The 21741-nt window shown below is 43.8% G+C and overlaps 1 protein-coding gene across 3 annotated transcripts in view; it reads left to right on the top strand.

Annotated features, from left to right (window-relative positions):
• The first annotated feature begins 9258 nt into the window (after nucleotides 1-9258).
• hip1rb (huntingtin interacting protein 1 related b) overlaps nucleotides 9259-21741 on the top strand; it is a 32353-nt gene continuing 19870 nt past the window's right edge. The window contains exons 1-2 of one of the 3 annotated variants that reach the window (XM_033619895.2): nucleotides 9259-9579; nucleotides 21668-21731. In XM_033619895.2, the coding sequence (XP_033475786.2) occupies nucleotides 9487-9579; nucleotides 21668-21731 (157 nt within the window). In that variant the 5' untranslated portion in view covers nucleotides 9259-9486. Of the gene's footprint in view, nucleotides 9580-17208; nucleotides 17269-21667; nucleotides 21732-21741 lie in introns of those variants that run through there. The other 2 variants (XM_033619894.2, XM_078170697.1) reach the window with 2 other exon arrangements.

Consider the following 21741-nt stretch of genomic DNA (forward strand, 5'->3'; position numbering starts at 1 on the left):
AATAACCACTTGAGGACTGTCTGCGTTCTTAAAAGGGAAATATCTAACCGAGAAAAGTGTTTGTGGTTTTTGCATTTACAGGAAGCACAGTGGTTCTCTTTTTTATCAAGCATTAACACACAAAGATATCTCTATGTCTTCATGATGTTGTCTTTCTCTACAAACCTAAAGGGAGGTTACACCCAGTGAGCCGGCAGGTAATGAACATGATCAGTTCACAATACCTAATTCAACTGAAAACTATTGAACATTTTACACTTAGACTTTTATAAAAAAAAAAAAAAAAAATAGATGAATTGTTGATCATGTTGCATTAATCTTTAATTAAAAACAACCAACTTCAATAAAGTCTGTAATCATCCACATACAAGACTCCTCACTGGAGGTTAATGTATTTTTTTGCGGAAAGAAAGCATCCCCATCTTAAGAGCTACACGGCCTGTTTTGCAGAACTAACACCCCTAATTCTGCATGTTTAAGTGCCCACAAAAATGTATTATTCTTGGCTGTTTAATTTAGGAACTGAAAAGTATGTAGGTTATCTGTTCTGCAACTGCAATAAGCAACTTATTAGACTGATGTTTGTCACCTATTTTCATGCACGCTAAGAGCTACCACTGTGACACTACTCATCGCCTGCACCTACAGTGAAGCCTGATCGTGGTTGCAGCTGTGATGAAGCATCCCAGACAAAATTACTGAGAGACTGCTTACAAGGCAATTCAGTGTAAAAACATAAATCTTAAAATCATTAAATCGTAAAACCATAAATTATAAAATCAAATGAGATACAACATTTTAAAAAAAACTGCAGCAGTGTGAAGTGTAAAAAGAAAGAGTTTCAGGCCTGTATCATGAAAGTCATATAAGATTCAAGTCTATAATGCAACCAGACACAAATAAGTCTGAGAAGTCTGACATCATTTGAACAGAAAGCTGCTGACTTCCTGTGTGTAGATATCAGGTGCCTTCTCCATTATGAATCAGCACTACTGTGGCAGATAAAGATGTAAAATATCATCCTACTGAAACAAGAGTGTTTTATTTCAACTGCCCTTCACGTTTTGTTTGACAGAACAAAGGTTAACACTTCATGCACAGAGGACTTTGACATTTAAATTAATGAATTTCCATAGACAATGCATGTGTGAATAGACCGTACGTGCAAATGTAGATTTGTGTTAGTGCAGATACTATGTTTGAATGTCTGTGCATGTATTTCTTTTGCAGGTGTGGGTGTTTGCACAGACACACAGTCATGTATGTGGAGTTTAGAAGTATTACTTCCTCCGCTTTGGGTGGGAGCGCTGGGTGAAATGTGATGGGTTCCTAGAAAAGAGGATGAGCAGGATGGTCTGGGGGTGGTGTTAGACAGTGATATAATTTGTGTTTAAAGTTTGATGTATACAGTATTTCAATACCTATCAAGGGAGCTGTTGATCTTATACATGTATTTTTTTTTTTTTTTTTTACTTGTCTGCATTGGTCTTCATAGCTTAGCGCCACTAAAGGGTGTAAGTTTCTTGTGAAGATTGATGCACTGTTAATCTTGCAGTCAAGTATTTTATACCCATAATGCGTGGTTGTGACCGTCACCCACCCTCACTGGAGACTAGCCTAACAGCCTTTATTGGAAAAACTTCCTAATATGAGTCAGAGAGGGCCGTGATACACCAAAGTGTGTCAGGGGGAAAGTAAGGAAACAAGCAAGGGGGAGGGGGCAGGTGCTTAAGTCCTGAGTTATATAGTGACAGTGCATGCGGAGGAGAAGGGGGAAAAACAAACAAATAAACAAACAAACGAAAAAAAAAAAACAGGGGAGAAACAGGCAGTGTAGCTGATGTATTGTGACCTTGAGGTGGTTGTGCTCCATGCAGATTATCGAAAATAAACATATACATGTCTACTATACTGTACTGAAAAACAAAAACGAAAGAGAAGTCTATACTGAACACCAAAAATGTGAGAGTCTTGGTGGAGGGGGAAAGCCCGATTGCAGAGAAGAGTTGCCAGCGCGGTGCAGTAAGTTTGAGAAGCAAGTGGGCCCCTTTGGAGTGATCCCATCGGTTCTTTGCGATGCGTCACGGAGCTGAAGTATCAAACATGCATGCGTGTATTTGAACCCTTCCAATGTGTTTATGAAAACCATCACCAGGGTCCAGGGCCAGCCCTGCGGGGGAAGGGGGGCGGTATGGCACCCCAAGACCGCAGGAGCGCCCAGACCCCAAGACCATGGAGCCTCAGAGGCTGCAGGACACCACGCAGGCCCAAGGACCTAGGGCGGCGAAGGCCGGCACCCCCAGAGAGCCAGAGACACACCCCAGACAGGCGGAGCAGGAGGGCCCGCCCACCCACCGCCCGACGCGGACTGCCCCCACCCCCCCCAACCACCACCCGCCCCCGACCACCCGCCCGCCCACACCCATGGACGCACCCAGGGACCGCCCCTGACCCAAGGAGCCAGGCGCGGGGGCCCGGCACCGCCCCCGGGGAGAGAACCAGCACCGCACCGGACGGGCCCGCACCAGGCGCTGGCCACCAGCAGACGCCGGACCGGACAGTAACGAGAGCCCACCCAGGCCCGGGCGGACGAGGGAGGCAAGGAGGCGGTGATACTGCAAGGCATATGTCCCCGGCGCATCGGGAACCAGGGGACCGCGAAGGGCCACCCGCCCGAACCCCCCAGGATGGACCCCCACCAACACACAGGAGAGAGCGGACCGCCACGAGCCGTCAATCCCCCATCGGGACCCCTTAGCAGAGGGCCCATAAACCACAGCCGGTCAGGAGGCAGAACCCCGGCAGGAACCCACAGAGCCCCCAGGGCGCCACCCGGCCCACCCGCCACAGGGCCACGGGACCCCCCCGACACCGGGAACCCAGCCAAACCACCATGATGTAAATGGACTCCCTGGCTCCAACCCTCAGCCCAGGAGGGCCGGGCCCCACTAGCCACGCCATGCGTATCTACAGTGTGTGTAAACCCACCACCGCCCCCCTTACTATGATTCTCTGATCCCTAACGGAGAAACATTAACCCTACACCGTGAATGTGAATGTGAGTGCCCATAAGTGTGATGTGATGCATTAAAATTGAGGGACATAGGAGACAGGTGGGGGCAAGGCTGATGGCTACAGCACACTGCTGTCCTGCAGCCCGTGCAGCCATAAGGCACCTGGAACCTGTTCCCATCTGTCCCCCAAGATGTAGGTGTATGTGGTGCTTTAAAATTGGAGAACAGATAAGGATGGGCTGGGGGGCAGCATGGAGGGCTACCGGACATTACTGTCCCATAGCCTGCCCCATTATGAAGCCCCCCAATCCATCTGTGGTCTGCACCCCGAAGAGTGAGTGTATGTGGTGCATTAAAACTGTGCAATGTGTGGTGAGTGAACTAAATGTGGTTTAGGACGCCAGGCCAGTGTAGGCCCGGCCCGAGGGCTGGAGGGATGGATGGGAGGGGCCAGGAGGTGGCGCCAACCAGACCCCGGCGCCGCGAGGCCCCCAGTGCCCATGGACAGCGGGCCAGGCGGGCCCCAAGGAAACCCAACGGGCCCCCACCTAACCCCGCCCCCCTGGCAACTGCAACGTCGGGCCCCCGCAGTGGTCCCGACCTGGGCCACACCGCCCGCAGCAAATTGGCCCCCAGCAGAAGGACAAGGCGCGCCACCAGGGTGCACGGACGACGGGCCCCACCCAGCCCCCCCGAACCCCGATGCGCAGGAGCACAGACCAACCCGCAACCCTGCCAGTACCCCCCCAGACCGCCACAGACCCAAAGCCGGACCCCCATCCCATCCGACCCACCCCCACCGGCGGCCGCACACCAACGGGCAGGCCCACACTGTGCAGCACCAGAACACCCCCCGCGGGCAGCACCCAGCCCCCACGCCAGGCCCCGCAACCCAGGGGAGGACCCCGGGCCCACCTGAGGCCGGGAGAGAGGAGCAGGGAGGGACGGGGAGAGGGGGGAGGGAGGAGGGAGGGGTAAGGGCAGGGGCGGAGCGAAGGGGGGGGGGGGGAGGAGCCCACCCACCCCGCACCACCAGGGGCGGAAACAGCCCCCCAGGGGGGACCGGCCACGCCGCCCCAGGCCCAGGGAGCACGAGGAGACCCCGCCCCCCCCAGGCACACAGGGCGAGCAGTCCAGACACACCCGCCCCCAGGGGAAGCCGCCTGGCCCCGCAATCCCCCACAGAGCCAGGGAGCAGGCCCGGATTCAAGGGGAAGAAGGTGCACCTAACACATGCTTAAGACCTTGAGTTCTGATGAACCGCTGTGGTGATCTTATACATGTAAATCATGGGAATTTATCCACTGATGATGTTAATAAAGAAGCAAACACACAAAAAAAGAATAGTAGAAGCTTTAACAAGAGATTTGAATCTAATTCCTTATTTCGAGAATACTTCAGAAATGATAAAGAAGGAAGTTATGAAAACAAGGCAACGTATTGCCTGTTTTCTGTTGTGTGGTATGTATTATAATTAATGTGATGACTGACTTTTATCACTTAACATTAGCAGTGTCCATCATGTTGAATGGGCAACTGGTGTGTTAAGAATTAATTGGCTCTTTCATCAACATAATTTAATAATCAGAGGCTACAACAGGCTGAAATGGAGGGAGCTCACACACTCGGTTTCTAAACCTCTACTGCTGTCTAGTGGATAACATTTGAAAATGCTGCTTGTGTAGTATGTTTTGGAGACTGCCCTATGTGAAGTCAGTTTTGAGGGATTATTCCTCTTAAAGGGAAGTTGTGACGGTGCTAATTTTAAAAAGACATTAGCTAAGAGGAGAGAAAAGTGTCATTGTTAAGTCTAGTGTTGTGTACAAAATACAGCATAGAGATTCATAGAGCAGCATATCTTTGTCTCTTACAGGGACAGCTCATGCCAAATTCAAACATATATATTTTTCATCTTACCTGTAGTGCTGTTTATTAGTCTAGATTGTTTTGGTGTGAGTTGCAGAGTGTAAGAGATATCAGCCGTAGAGATGTCTGCCTTCTCTCAAATATACTGGAACTAGATGGCACTGAACTATTTTGAACTATGATGAATTATTTTCCTTCTACTGAACTACACCCACCAACTGTATCACTGCACAAGGAAGGGTGCATCTACTCATGGATGTGACAGCGTGAGATGTGAACATTAATGGTGTCCTCCTCAGCTAAACTGTGACGTTAGCTGGTGAGCTAGCAGTAGATGCACACTTCTTTCTGTACGTTGATACAGTCAGTGGGTGTTTTTTCTTAGAAAGAAAATAGTTCCTAAAATGAAACTACTCACAACAAGGTCTGTGGATTATCTTGAGTAACTGGGTCATGATTTCTGGAAAGAGACATTGCTGTTTAATTTTTTAAATGTGTTTTTTAGCACTTTGAGTACCACAAGCCAAGTGTCATCTAGTTCCATTATATTTGAGAGAAAGCAGACATCTCTACGGCTGATATCTCCAACAGTGTGGAACTAACATTAAAACAGTCTAGACTGATGAACATCGCCACAGGTAAGAGGATAAAAAAATAAGCATTTTTGATTTTGTAATGTTTTGTAAAAGGATGTGTGACTAATACAGACACAATTAAAAGAAAAATTCCCCTTGTGGTCCTGACCACTTGAACAGAGCTGGGTAAATCTGCAAGCTTGGAATGAGCTGCAAGCGAGCGCAAGGGGCGTGAATGTAGACAGTGCAGCAGCACGGTTGCACTGGGGCCCATGATGTAGGGGGGCCCACTCTCTCTAGAGCAGGGAACGGGCACTTGTAAGTGATTCAACTTGCCACCTCAGAAATACACCTGTGTTTTAAGAGGAACACATGTTAAAAAACAAATACTGTTATCTACTTTTTTTGTGAAATAGTCAGAAGAAATCTATGACAGAATTATATGTTCATTTTACATAAACTATATAAAATATAAATAAACTATTTTTAAAAATCCATTTAATGAGCATTTTTTATTTTATTTGTTCGTTGCTTTTTTTTTACAGATTTGTAGTGATGACTGGTAATATGTATGTTGATCGTATTTGATCATGTGATGATACTATAAAATATACAGTAGCTGTTTCAACTCAAAATCTGGCACTAGGGCCCGTCCTTACAGCGTGCACTGGGGCCAATCCTAACCACCGTATGCTTCTGGCTGCAAGGCATACTGAACTTGAAAACCTTACCCTCTCGACATGTTTAGATTTACTTTAACATCATATTTTACAGAACAATACTTTTTGCTTTAAGTGCCAATATTTGCCATGATTCTTTTTAGCACCTGATTCATGTATGTTTTGTGCCTTATATGTTAAAGTATGTTTTTTGAGATCTAATCAGTCCCAGTTTGTGCTTGTATTTGAATCTTTTTAATTTTTCTGCCCATGACCAGGGAACCAGAGCAGAAGAGATATTGTATCTCAGTGGGACATTTCTGGTTAAGAGGAGAAGGTGTAGGCATGACCATTGCTAAGCGTTATAAATGAACAGTTTTTTTGTGGAGGACCCTCTCATATAAAACTAATTCATAGTGCTTTACCCAACAATAAAAATGTTAGCACAGATACAGACAACACACAAAAGCAACAGTGGGGAAAATTTCCATCTCATCTCTGTGATTACTATCCACACACCTATGCAAATGGGCGCTGACCTATCACCTGACTTATCAGTCACTATTGTTTCACACATCAGGGCTCCCACTCACTAATTTATCAGTGCATGTGAGGCCTTGCTACTTCAGAGTTGTGTATGCAGTGCTCAGACTGTGCAGAAAAATGTGAAAGAGCCTGTTTAGCCTGCAGGGCAAACACATCCCTTTGTTCCCTTCTCCTGTTGTCCCATCAGCCCTTGTGTTTCCTTCACCTGCATATTTGGGAACAAAACATTGTGGTCACTACTCCACCCGCTGCAACGGACACGAAATTCCAGTCCTACAACCTTGAAGAGGACAGAAACGCAGACGGAGCCTATGAAGCATGCATTAGAAACAACTGAATTGCTGGTTTACAAATTATATTTTCCACTTTTTGAATGTACAACTGCAGACTTTGTATCTTACGTGTTTGAACAGAGTTGTTTCCGAACGTTTTGGCTGAAGTTGTGAAATGATAAATGTTGAAGGAAGCAGTGATTGAGACACACGAAACAGGTTATTCAGCGTACCTCAGGTCGTATGATTCGTCACCCAAGGCGGGTAAAGTTGGGCACAGCAAGAGGATCCACACTCCATGGTAAAAACTAAAAAGTGAACCCAATATGATTTGTTGATGTCCTTTATGAAACAACAGTGGAGATTTGAATTAGCGTGACTGATCCATTGCTGACTTTATAAAGCCAAAAAAGAAGCTGCAACTTAATGTGAGGAAAATTTCCCTTAAGTAATTTCTCAGAAATGCATACAGGACATTGTAGTCACTTAAGGAAAAAAAATACTACCATTTTAACTCATTGATCAGCTTTCATTGGCTTTACTTCTCCAGTTTAAAGACATCCTGAACATTGTTAATTTGATAGGACTTATCAACATTATTTGCACTCTTTGTTGTTGGAGATATCGGCCATGGAGATGTCTCCCTTCTCAGACACTCGGCTTGTGGTGCTCACAATTCCAAAAAAAAAGGTACTCAATCAAGATAATCCACAGACCTTGTTGTGAGCAGTTTCACGTCAGAGCTCACCCAGCACCACTGAGCTAGCTAACGTTACAGCTCACCTGAGAAGCATGCCATTAATGGTTACATCTCACTCTAATACATGCTGTGTGTTCCTATACCCATACTACCATACTATTTAGTATGCCAGAAAACAATTTAGTATGTCCCAGTACGTAGTATGACAAATGCAGTATGACAAAGTTACCAGGATGTTCTCCTACATCCGGTCTGATTTTTGTCATATGCAAGCCATCATACTTTTCTGTCTGTTCTGACCCACAATCCTCAGCACAGCAGACGATACGTCATATCAACTGAGCTGCAAACAGATGACAGCTGATTGGCAGTTGCCAGAAGTTGCAATGACGGCTGATAGTACATTCAAGCAACTGATGACCAGTCGAATAGTAAAAATAGGAATATTAATTATTTAAGTGAACAACATAATCATAAATATGACAAACAACAAAAGGACATAACTATAAAAATCACAGAGAACTGCAGATGTAATTTCACTGTCGCAAATATAATATGCAGTTATAACTTTAAAATTAAACCGCATACATCGCAAAGTAACAACAGCAGATCTCTCCAGGGTCGATCTTCATCTCTGGTGAACTCGTAAGTGGCGTTTGTTTTATCTCCAAGGTAACGGATATAAAGCAAGAGGGTTTAAGTTCACGGCGTAATGTTGGGAGAAAGTAGTATGTCCCGATTAACAGTACATACTTTTTAAGGGCAGGTGCAGTGCATATTAAAAGTAAAAAGAAAAAGTATGTGATTCTGAACACACTCATGCTTCCTTTTGCGTGGTGATATAGGCTAGCTGATGGGTGTAGTTCGGTCCAAAGAAAATAGTTCCTACATGAAACTGCTCACAACAAGGTCTGTGGATTATCTTGAGTAACTGGGTCACGATTTCTGCAAAGAGACTTTCCTGTAGAGTTTTACAAATGTATTTTTTTTGGAGCTTTGAGCACCACAAGCTGAGTGCCATCTAGATCCATTATGTTCCAGGGAAGACAGACATCTCTACAGCTGATATCTCCAACACTCAGCAACTCACACCAAAAAAGTCTAGACTGATAAATAGCACTACAGGTAAGAGGAAACATATGTATGTATGATTTTGGGGTGAACTGTCCCTTTAAGGCCAACACATTTTTTTGTATCCGGTTAGATACAGTGAATAATATGACGCTTTATAAGTACATAAAGTTGTAAAACTGTGTCACAGCAGTCTGCCCAAATGTAGGCACATCCTCTGATTTTAATCTGAGCCTCATTTCCTGGTTAACATGACTTGACTGTTATTGTAAAAGCAGATGCAATCTCGGGATTAAAAGAAAAAAAAACCCAGAAATAATCCTCATGTGTTTTGATTTCATTCAGGTGACGTCACTGCGTACAGCTGAGAGAGACACATAAGAGCGCGCCAAAAAAACCCACAATGTAATAAGGGACAAGCTGATTTCACAAAATACTTATCTGCTGTGTTATGATAAATGTAGCTGGAAAAACTGACATGCGTGTGGGAGGATGTCGGCGGCGGCAGAAGACGTGATGATGATGATGATGATTTCCTCCACCTTGGGGGAGGATCTGTCCACGTAACGCAAGGCAAACAGTCACTTGCTCTTCCTCCTTCAGCCGCGATGCATCACCAGCTATGAAGCCGCAGCTTGGAGATGTCCATCGCGCACACACTCACAGTCTGGAGTCTAGATAGACGAAGAACACACCTCTGATATTTCCTTTCACCTGGACGCGTTTTGTGTCTCTTTTTTTAACTACTTCTCGCGCTGAAGCCGTCATTGTGAGAACTAGAGGATGAACAGCATTAGACAGGTGCCCACACGGGTGAAAACCAGGCGGACTGAGGCCAACCTCGGAGCGGAGAGGGAGCATTTTGACAAGCAGCAGGTAAAAACTGTGTGAATTCTCACTGCGGGATCGAAACCTGCGCTTTACTCAGGCCTGCTGTGGCTTTTACCCGGTGACCGTCTGTGTGTGCGGTGCGCACAGTGTACTGCACAGGCCACATCTCCAATTAGCACCTTGACTTCGGAAATTAATGCTTGATGTGTGAATGAAATGACTCGAAAGCGTCCGGGTATATGTCAGGAATGTCCAAGTACAGCCAGCCAGGGCCGGACCTAGACCTCTGGGGGCCCGGAGCAGGGTTTGGTATGAGGGCTCCTTCATTGTACTGTGTTTGCATGCCACTGAATCAACTTGTGAACTGTAAATATTAGTTTAAGCTCATATAGTGTACAAATAATAAGACTAAAGTGAGACCCATTAGTGACAACACTATCTTTAGATAGACTACAATGAACAGCTACATTTATTATAACATCACAGATAAGTGAGATAAAGATAAGATAAAGATAAGATAAACCAGCTTGTCCCTTATTATTTTATATTGTTATATTCCTTTTTTTGTTGTTGGCATGGTGGTGCAGTGGTTAGCATTGTCGCCTCATAGCAAGAAGGTTCCCCGAGTTTGCATGTTCTCCTCATGTCAGCGTGGGTGTTCTCTGGGTACTCCGGCTTCCTCCCATAGTCCAAAGACATGCAGGTTTATTGGTGACTCTAAATAGCCTGTGGGCGTGAATGTGAGCGTGAATGGTTGTCTGTCTCTGTGTCAGCCCTGCTATAGTCTGGTGACCTGTCCAGTGTACACCTCTCACGCAATGTCAGCTGGGACAGGCTCTGACACACATTAGTTTTGCCTACATAGTTCCCACCTTGTGCATGTCTACAAACGATATAGTTGTCCTGCCATCGTGAGGTAAATGGAAAAAAGGTAAAGTGATGTTGCTTGATTAACCAGTATTGTGTTAATCATATATAGTGTTTTGAAAGACAAGGTCTGATGGGCTACAACTGGCCCCTGGGTCAGACCGTAGACATGACTGCCATAGACTGTATAAAATGATTGACGTAACTACCCATTGGTTTGTGGATTCCTGTTCTGAAGCCTCGAGTTCGGCATTGCAGTCGTCACCATCTTGTTTTTTTTGGAGTGACCATATTTGGATTAGAGAGTTGTTCCATGGAGGAGTGTGGGGTGGATCTGACCCATAAACTGAGGTGACGCCTTGCAGACAGTCATTCAAGATGTCCCGCTCTTAAATATGCAGAACTTTAAACTTTGATAAATGTAAATTGGCGAGCTATATAAAAATTCAGCCCTCGTACAGTTGTCATGAAAGTTGAAATTAGCTATAGAGACCAAATCCGTTTTTTGTTCCGGGCTGTAACCATGTTTATCTTGCTGTAGACATTTAAACATAGGCGTCTTTTGGGATTGACTTGCTCTTGGAGCCAGCCATTCAAGGAGCTGTACTGGCTTCATTTTTCAGCCCCGGGGATTGCAGCATATAAATTACTTAACCTACCTAACTTGTCCATTTTACCTGTCTCTGGGCTTATTTTTTTTTCATTGGGCCTGCTTTTTGGCAAAAATGGCACAAAATGTTTTCCGTTTTTGTTTAGGAATTTCAGTTTTTATATTATTATTATCGTCTCTTGTTCATTACAGAAATCCTTAAGAAGTCTTTTCTGGACTAGGGGGCTCTAAGCAATAGCTTATATAATAATAATAATAATAATACATTTTATTTGGAGGCGCCTTTCAAGTCACCCAAGGTCACCTTACAGAGCGTAGAAGATAAAAGACATCTCATTGGGTTGGGCAGGCTCTGCATCCAGCTTTGACACGAGGCTCTACATGCTTTGTGTATATTTTAAAATATATTTATATCCCAGAAATGGTATGTATTATTATCTGGCCAACACTGCAACTTTTACTGTAAGAATTATGACTCACCGTCTTTTATTGTAACACAGACGATAAGGACAAATGTATCTGTTTAACAATATGTTTTACAGGTGTGTGCTCACTTAACAATTCTCAGAGATTTGACTATTTAAACATAATGTAGTGCATTTCACAAGAACACTTAAAGCCAACCGTATCTACACAGCCCTCCTCTGTATAGTAACACCATTCATTTCTCACTGAAGCCTGTCCATTGGTATCATGCTGATCTAGTCCTGCCTGTTTGACCACCTTTCCTCCCTCACAGACGGTGTTTCTATGCTGGATATAGCACTTAGCTTTAACTTGGAGATACTACCCTTGTGGAGTGCTTAGGAATTCGACTCAGTTTCCTTTTGTGTGTTTGCACTGAAGGAATGAGGTTTGTCTCATTCTTCCCGCGACAACAGGTGCTTTGTGGTTGCTGGCTGTCGCCTCACTGCAGTCATCCGCCAAGTAAACCATACTCTCTGCCATCAGGATTAGGAAACTTCAGTGTAGATAGTGTTGTTTACTAAATGCTTTAATCTGCTAAAGGAACAGTTACCCCAAAATAAAAAAAAAATAAAAAATAAAAAAAAATAAAAAAAAAAAAAAATACATGTTTTACATCTTAGCTGTAGTGCTATTTATCAGTCTAGATTGTTTTGGTGTGAGGTGCCGAGTGTTGGAGATATCAGCCGTAGAGACGTCTGCCTTCTCTACAATATAATGGAACTAGATGGCACTTGGCTTGTGGTGCTCAAAGTTAGCTATAGTTACAGCTCAGCTGAGGAGGACGCCATCAGTTTTTACATTTTACCCTGCCTCTTACCCATGAGTAGACACATTCTTGCTTCTGTGCAGTGATACGGTGGGCAGGTGCAGTTCAGTAAAAAGAAAATAGTTCCTTAAATGAAACTGCTCACAACAAGGTGTGTGGATTAACTTGAGTAACTTGGTCATCATTTCTGGAAAGAGACATTGCTGTTGAATTTTTTTTATATGTATTTTTTGGGGCTTTGAGCACCACAAGCTGAGTGCCATCTAGTTCTGTTGTATTTGAGAAAATGCAGACATCTCTACGGCTGATATCTCCAACACTCAGCAGCTTACACCAAAGCAATCTTGGAAAAACTGTTCCTGTAAAGACATACCAGCTGGTCGAAGCACACACCCCAGCCTGATTTAGAAACCTGAGATTCATTCAGACGAGGTTGAGTAACTAAACAAACTGTTAAACAGCTGCCAGAGAGTACAGACTTGCAGCACTTCCAGTACAATCTAAAATGGGCTGAGCTTTTCCTCCACTGGGTGTATATTCCTCTGTCAGTGTTTTATTTGCTTTTGATGCACGTGTGGAGAGGTGGTGCTGCTGTGCGTGGCCCCCTGCTTGACTATCATCTGCGCACCCCATTTTCTCACAAAATAGCCAGAATAAATAACATTTTAATCATTAAAAATTCTTACCCAGTCCCCTCCCTACTGCATATTTGTAGCCCTGAGTTCAAGTAGGCACCGACTTTATTCCATAACAACATGCAGGCATCGTTGCCTTACTGGTTCCATGCTGTGCAAAGTGCTCAACACGGCATGTCGTGTGTAGAGGACAAGTGTCAAAGTGTTGTTTTAAACTCACTGTGTATTCAGAATCAAGTGGAACCAGTCAGATAAACTGCTTTGAACTGGTGTGGTGTTTATGTGAATGACTGTCGGGTGCTACTGCTCAGCTGAATGAATCCACTGGGCAATATGCAAATGAAGCAGGCAGTATGAAGAAGAATCTGACCCATGATTATTGTGCGGCTCTTTGCTGCGTCCTTAATGGCATTTTACTACAACTACTTTGGTGGATGTGGAGACTTAAGTGGTGAAGTAGTGGCAGTATGTACTGACTAAGCTGTTTTAAAAATGCCAAACTGTGCAACTGTTGGTTAAAAGTGTTCTTTTAAGTGTAAACTGTTGTGTTAAAAGGCAGCTGTGTGGAGGAGGGAGCCCCCATACTTCTCTGTTATCTATTATATATATTTGTCCTGTTATAGCGTTTCTCAGTACTGCTGATTCATCCAGTGCTCTTACTGAAACTCCTGCTGCACCACCTCACCCTCACTCTCTCCTGCGTTCTCTTCTTTTTATGTTGACCTCGGTACCAAGGTGAAATGTCTCACACAGCGTCCTGTGTTTGTGTGTGTGTGTGTGTGTAGTGTTTGCTTTCCCTCGCTCCTGTTGCCTGAGAGAGCGCCCATGAGAGAGGAAAGGGGGATGGGAGTAGCGGCGGGTAAACACAGCTACTGAGTGGGAGTCGAGAGAGAATTAAAAGCACATTGTTAGGATTGTTTCACACTGATATGAAAAAGGACGATGTGTTAAATGAAGACTTTCTGTAGTGAGATCTTGTGTCAGCGTTTGTCGACAAACAAAAAGGAGTTCAGGTTTTGACTCCACCTTTAACCATTTCTATCAAAGTGTTTCTACGCATTAAATGCTTGTAATTAAGTCTTCTTTATGCTCAAGTATTTTAAGCAGAGTAACTGGACAAAGCACACATGTAATACTCATGCATTATTTACAAAACATGTGCTCATGATGCCTATAAGATCCTTTTATTGTCACTGCAAATAGACCAACGTTAAAGTCCTAAACACAAAGTAGTCATGATACTGAATCTACGTGGTACATACTGTACTGTACATTTTTACATCATATTAAACAGCTACTCCTAACCATGAGCATCATGTGAACCATGAGCTAATTAACTAGTGCTGCCAGCTGGCCAAAAAAACAGTCTGGTTGCTACAGAACAGTTTATCTTTTGTTGAAGATTTTAGTGGATTCAGTATTAATAATTGACTTAGGCACTACCAAATAATAAGACTCTGTTTATGCAGCCATTTAATAGCTCTCTAGATTAATTTTCTCTTTTTTAGGTTCATCCACCCATGCTGCCTTTGTTGAAACTTTTCCAAAATTGAAACTTCATTCTCTTCAGTGAGAGTTTCATTTCTTTACATGCACAAAATATTCTGGTTTTTGCCTTTAGTATAAAAAAGACTTAGCAAGAAACTAATGTATTACTCCTTTTTACTTACAGCTGTGCATATTCTGATTAATGTCCCCTAACATGCTGTTCATCATGTCAAAATATGGAAAAGTCTTCCATCAGTGACGCACTTGTTCGACCGTATGAACACAGCCTCCTTCTTTCATTCCTTCAGCCACCTTCTTTAAAAGGTTGACATTGTGATATATCCCAAGAAATTGTTGATTGCCAACAACATTTAAAAAAGGGTGTGTCTTCTTTTCCTTCTGACCAGAAATGTGGGCTTTTCTTTCTAGTAGGTGTGCATCTCTACCCCACAGTCTTGCAAACTGCTGTCGAGTTGGTTTGTGTGCAATCATATCCATAACAACGCACAGAGGCGGCGGTGGTGCAGTGGTTAGCATTGTCGCCTCACAGCAAGAGGGTTCCTGGTTCAAACAAGGGTGGGGGGCTCAAACCCCAGTGTCGGGGAGCCCTTCTGTGTGGAGTTTGCATGTTCTCCCCATGTCAGCGTGGGTTTTCTCCAGGTACTCCGGCTTCCTCCCACAGTCCAAAGACATGCAGGTTAACTGGTGACTCTAAATTGGCTATAGGTGTGATTGTGAGCGTGAATGGTTGTCTGTCTCTATGTGTCAGCCCTGTGATAGTCTAGCAACCTGTCCCAGCCTCTCACCCAATGTCAGCTGGGATAGGCTCCAGCCCCCTCGAAACCCCTAACAGGTTATGGTTATGGAAAATGAATGAATGCACAATGCACAGACCTGGCAAGAGGCCTATGTCATAAATTTCCGGAGTAATACTGGCATGTCCTGACGTCTCAATCAGAAAATGCTTTATTTGGAAAAAAGGCCTAATTTGGAATATTGAAATGAAATATGCTGTTTACATGACCATTACCAAAGTCAGGATATTGTCACATTCAGATTAACAGTCTTCATAGTAGCCAGATATCCAGGCGTGTCCTTTTAATCTGATGAATTTGGTGATGGAAATGCCATAAAAACATAAAATATCATTTATGATATAATATTATATATCATGCCATATTTTAGCATTAAGAATAAAGTAGACAGTAAATCTGAGGGATTACAACTTTGCAAAACATCACCATGTGTTGCGTCTGGGCTGGAACAGTACTTTTTATTAGGGATGCACCGAATATTCGGTAACCGAATATATTCGGCCGAATATTGCAAAAAAACACACATTCGGTATTCGGTGGGATAAGTGAAAAGCAAGGCCGAATAATAGCGGCGTGTTTTGATAACGCAATCAAACAGCGTGCCGTGACGGGCGAAAATAAATTGTCGGCAGTGTGGCGATCCGTCCGTCACGGCACTCGCATTTGCGACTAAAAATAGTTTTGAGCGAGCAAAATAGGCTTAAATCATTCAGCACGCTGTGCGAGCAGCCTACATATTTCAACCAGCAGCAGAAACGAAAGGCGAATCCCACAGATTGTGGGTTGAACGGGGGTCACAGACACAGACACAGACAGTAATGTATTCCTGTCAAATACGGCGGCCATCGGCTTACCCGGCGACAGAGAAGTCGGTTCCAATAATATCCTCTTCTTGGTGTCATGACTGCCCAGAAGTACCTGAACAGCCGAGCCAGCTGAACACAGGTATGTGATGTGTCAGAGGAGAAACGAGCCTTTCACATTTCTCTCTTTCTGGCAGTAACGGTCCACAAACCTCACCGCACTTTAGGGACTGTTCATTACTTATGAAGGGACTGTCAGGGGAGGAGGGTGGCTGGCTGATTTTTATTTTATTTATTTATTTTATTTTGAAGTATGAATAAGTCAGTAAGTAATTTATTCCATTGAAATATCATTGATGTATTATAAAAAAAGTGATTTATCTTTTCATAAATGACAAAAGGCACATCTGCCTCATTTTCGTTGTGGTATCGTGATACTACTCAGAACCATGATATTTTCATTGGTATCGCACAGTGGGTCCCAATTTTGGTACCGTGACAACACTAATCTGGAGGCGGTTCATCTGCAAAAACTAATGAAAAACTAAACAACGATATTCGGTATTCGGTACTCGGTATTCGGCCAAGCGTTTAATAATATTCGGCTTCGGCCACAAATTTTCATTTCGGTGCATCCCTACTTTTTATATATGCGTTTAGGGATGGATGAGCCGTTAGAAGAAGAAGAACAAAACTACTGCAGATATCCAGTGTGGGCTTCTGTGTTCTTCTTATTGCCTGTGTTGATGTGGGAGAGGTTGTGCTGGTTTAATTAGAAAAGGGACAAGGAAGAAGCAGCAGGAGGAGGAGAGGAGAGGAGAGGAGCAACACAATAAGAATATAAATAAAAATGCAGAAATAACTTTTTAAACCATTTGATCTTAGAATGTTAAATTCCAAAAGTTGTGATAAGTGATTGGAAAACACTTCAAACCCTTCCTGTAAATCCAAGTGTTGCTGTAGTTGCTCCTGTGTCACAGCTCTCACTGATTTAATGCACCGGTCAGGTGAATTGTTAGCATTCTTGTTAGTGCTACATGGAGCTAAAAGGTGTGAGCTGTGCTAAAGTCTGTTTGTGACCTTGTCAGCCAGAGCCCCAGCAGCAGTCTGTTGAATTAAGCTGATAAGGACCTGCAATAAGTGCTTTTGCCTCAGGGCATTATGTCCAGTGAGAAGCCGCTCAGGTGTAGCGTTGATGCTTCAACCTCATTAACTTGACGCACTCTGCCACACCAGGATGTCCAAGCACATGGACACGCTGCTGAAAGGCAGAGATGACAAGGTAAGGCAGAGACGCCTCAAGGTTGGAGACGTTAATGCAGGGTGGCGGGTGGAGGCTGTGGAGTGAGTGTGGAGTGGCTACAGTAATGCTAGCTGGCAAAAGACCTTATGGCAGGCCTCAGGGATTAGTCCAGGCTTTCCCTCCCTCTCACTTCTCCTCTCTGCTAGTCAGAGGATTTACCGACGCTTGAACCAGATGCTTACTTGTTGGGCTGTCGACAGTGTCAGCATGTCCGGAGCGCTTGGCCCAAACTGCTCAGTTAGTAAAAAGTTTGGATTTCATCTGACTTACCTTTCGGCCATGGCATGAAGGGACTGGTATCTGTGTTTGTGTTAGTGTGTGACCTGGGTGTAGGTTGATGTGAGGTGTGATAGTGAGACTTTGTATCATGTGTGGTAGCAGAAAAAAGTTACAGTGAAATAATACAGTGTTTTATGCAATCATAGAAACTGACTAGTAATAATTTTTGTAATTGGATGATATGACATTGATCTCTATGAAATTAGGGATTGATCATGTTATTCTGATGCTTTATAGACCTAACAGTTAATCAAGAAAATAAAAGGCAAATTAATCAATTATTAGAATAATCATTAGCTGCAGTCCTGCTAGTAAGTGAATGGTTTCTGCTGTAGTCCGATCCCAGTGCAACCTGTACCCATTACTACCCTTGTAGCCTTGAGCAAGGGCATGTAAGGGTATGTACGCTGGAGTGCTCCAACAAATGACACTGAAATTGGCTTTTGTCTCCCAAAAAGCTGCAGTATGGCACTCTAGCTGGCTGAAAATATGTGATAACATTGCTGAAGATCATGATAATGGTGTGACTTAGAAAGAATGAACAGATATTAAAGTGTGCTCAGTTTTCCTCTGCTTTCAGTATACTGTGAAAATTCAACAAATTTGCTTGTTGAATAAAAAAATGAAAGGAAATAGTTTCCATCATTCTTCTGTTGGGCAAATTGAACACTAAACTGAACACAAAAGGCACCAATAAAAACAAATACAGTCGAAGAATTCAAAAGATTTTTGAAGACATAACTCTGACACCCTCTGGCATTAAAGGTAACATGAGTTTTTAGTCACACATTGCAAGACTACCACTAAATTCCTCCAGAGATTATTTCCCATCTCTATCCTGGTGGAAAATATCGTGCCAAACCCTCTTGAAGAAATGTGGCGTATTGACAACTCCTTACGTTTCCACAAAAACACAGAATTCTAGAAACACAAAATAAAAGGCGCCATATGTCGACAGTGTTCTTGTCAATTCGGCATCAACATAATCTATAAAGAGAAACTGTATTTGTGTGATATGTCACCATCCTCATTTGGTTAGCAGCACTATTTTAGTGGGAGGAGACCATGAGAATGGGAGGCAAACTTTTTCAAAAATTAATTTTTGTCACTAAAAGTTGCTGGTTGGTAGATTAAAATTAAACACCGACTCTTGTTCACTCCACAGCTCCACCGCTTTCTCCTCCTTTTCCACAGTACAAGAGGACTAAGACTTCTTCAGGTTTTTGTGCCTCCCTGGAGTCGATATTTACTATCTACCCAGTTTGCTGCTTCCTGTTTGGTGCTGGAGAAAATGCAGCTATTGGCTGTGGACAGTGGCCACGTTACTGAAGTTCAGTATTGCTCGAGCCAAGACAAAAAACTTACAATTATATTAAACATTTTTGATTTTGCTGGGACGTCAAGATGAGAAAAAGACTGACTGAAGCTCGGATTGAGTTTTATGACCACCTTACACGAAAGGATCAAGATCACGGGAGCACGTACTAGCTGAGGTGAAACTCTCGTGATTTTATTTGGCATTGGAAATTTGTCTGCAACAGTTAAAGTCATTTTGAGTAAGGCAAACATTACTCAAAAAATCCCTGAGTGCATTTCGCGGTCTTTCACAATGTGTTTATCGTGCAAGTCGACATCGCGATGACGGTAAAAAAAAACAACAATACATTGTGCAGCCCTAAAAGCAGTTAACTGTATTAAGTATTGGTCACCCTCCTCCTCTTATCTTGCATCGGTGTCCTCCTCCTTTCCGTCCCTTTCCTGGCTCCTTCGCTGCTCTCTGACTGACAGCCATTCTGCATGTACTATGAGAGTCTCCCTGCAGCCTCGCTGCTCAGCGGCCATCTGTTGAGGCCTCAGTGCCAGGCTCTGTGTGCCAGAGCGCGGCCCCCATCCAACCCAATCTTCTCCCCCAGCTGTCGGCCTTCCTCCCCCAACAAACCCCTCATTGTCACACGGGCCTCCATGCTAGCCCACTGCACTTGCCCTGTGTAAACGAGGAACTGGCAGTTCATTTGCGTCAGAAGCGGGCGGGAGGAGGGGGTCTCCTATTAACCAGTACTCCCTGGTCTCACTCTGAACGCCACAGTGGCCCCTCTGTGCCTTGTTGTGTGGCCATGTATGTTTTTGTGGTTGTGTGTGTGTGTGTGTGTGTGTGTGTGGATTGGGGTGTGTAGGCGACTCCCAGGTTTTGTAATGTATTAAAGAGGCTTTTATAGGGTTTTGTGGGATTAGGGGCCTCTGCCGCTGATATGTGATCATGTTTCAGACAAAGATGTGACATGGAGCCTGTGTTTGAGGGTAAGACCAAGGAACCACAGTCTTATACTGTCATTTACTGGTATGTGCCACTTCTACTACATATTATAGTGACACACACTGGAGCCTTTGGATGCAGGGAGATACTTTGGAAAAACAGGCAGAGATTGAAGATGTTGCTGCTGTAATGCTTGAACTATATGTCGGATTAGTCTCTTATGTAATACTGTGATGGTGAAGCCGGCTTGCTAGCATCATATAAATACAATGGGTGTCAACAGATGTGTTAAAAGGACACTAACAAGTAGATCTGTGTGATGTGTCACACACATATCTGTTGTTTATTTTTGTGCAAATTGGCAAGGGCTTGACTCCAGTCCATAAATATTAAAATAATCCCAGCAAGGCATTTTAAGAAAATTCATCCTTGTTTTGTGAACTGCACCCACCTGTTTTTTTCCTGCAGGTTTTAACAAAGACTGGCAGGTTTGGTTGATTGCAACACCTCAGTGGGACATGGGACTGTAGAGCGAGTTATTCTCTGCCCTAAGTGTTTTATTTTTTCAGCACACTTCCCTCAAACAAAATGCAGCACTGAGTTGTGACTTAAGGCGGGGCACGCCAAGCCTGATTTAGCTGTGGGTGGTGTCAAAGTAGTCCCGGGTAATTGTGCTGTCTGACTGCAGCTGCTTTGATCATTATGTAATGGCTATGTGTTAGTGAGTCAATGATTCAAATCTCTCTTGTAATAGCCCAAAAGGCAACGCCATGGTCGAGCATTTTAGATCGTATAAGGGATAGTTGTTCTACATTCCCCAGCTGTGCAGTCGGGTTTCAACTGAAATAAATTTTAGCAGATATTTCGTCAGGATACGTCGTGCATGTTTCTCCTTCACAAGCACTTCAGCACAGTGGCAGAAGGATTTCTTCCTCAGTCTCTAAGCTATAGTTTTATTGGCACAAAAGAGGGATGGCCGTGACAGGAGCACTCTAGTGTAACACGACCACACCAGGCAGTTATTGTATTGCTTTTGGGCTGCGGTGCACTGTATCTGAGGTTCATTGAAATAAGTGAATGTCCACGGGGACACACTTCCAACTGTGTGAAGATCCAGGCTATAGTGTGTTTCTCTCTGTCTCATCTTCCTACTCCTTTTCAGCGACACTTGTTTTACCCGTTGGACAGGTTGCTGAGCAGCTCGTTGTGTGCTGGTGACGCTCGGTCTCTCTCAGGCGCTCATTATCAGGAGGATCATTTATGTAATGTTGTCTTTTAGGTGCAGGGTTTGTTTTCTGTGACCTGAGCGCCCATACATGAAGAGACATAAAACTTGACACCAAACATTCATTTTGCTGACATGAAAGTTCGGTTAGCAGTGTTAGATATTCAAAAGTCTGGTGATGCATATCCTAATCGAGATGTTAGTCATATGACACCAGCAATAACACAAGGAAATGCACATAAGTAATGACCTTTCACTTTTCTCAACCGTTCAGATCAGCAGGAAATCTAGCAGCTAGTTCATCCTGAATTATCGTCTATTTTCAGTTAGTTAAAATCCAGCTAACCCAAAGGTGAGAGCAGAAAGTCCGTCTGTTGGGCGGTGTGTGTACACAGTGCAGAGTCATTGTTTCTCTGATTCATTCCTGTCATTGCAGCATGGCCTGTTATCATTTGTTTGACTCCTGGTCTTTATTTAACTTCTCATGACTTGTGTATTTGTTGTCAGGTCTATTATAAGTCCTACAACTCACGGTTGTGTGGGTGGAGAAGCAAGCCGCACAAAGCGAGCTGTACGAGATGTAAGATTAACCCCTTTGCTCTCCTCTGCTTTCCTTTCAGCTGAGCAGCATCAGCAAGGCCATCAACTCCACCGAGACGCCTGTGAAGGAGAAACATGCACGACGTATCCTTCT

Source organism: Epinephelus lanceolatus, chromosome 9, assembly GCF_041903045.1.
Source record: "Epinephelus lanceolatus isolate andai-2023 chromosome 9, ASM4190304v1, whole genome shotgun sequence".
NCBI classification, from domain to species: Eukaryota; Metazoa; Chordata; class Actinopteri; order Perciformes; family Serranidae; genus Epinephelus; species Epinephelus lanceolatus.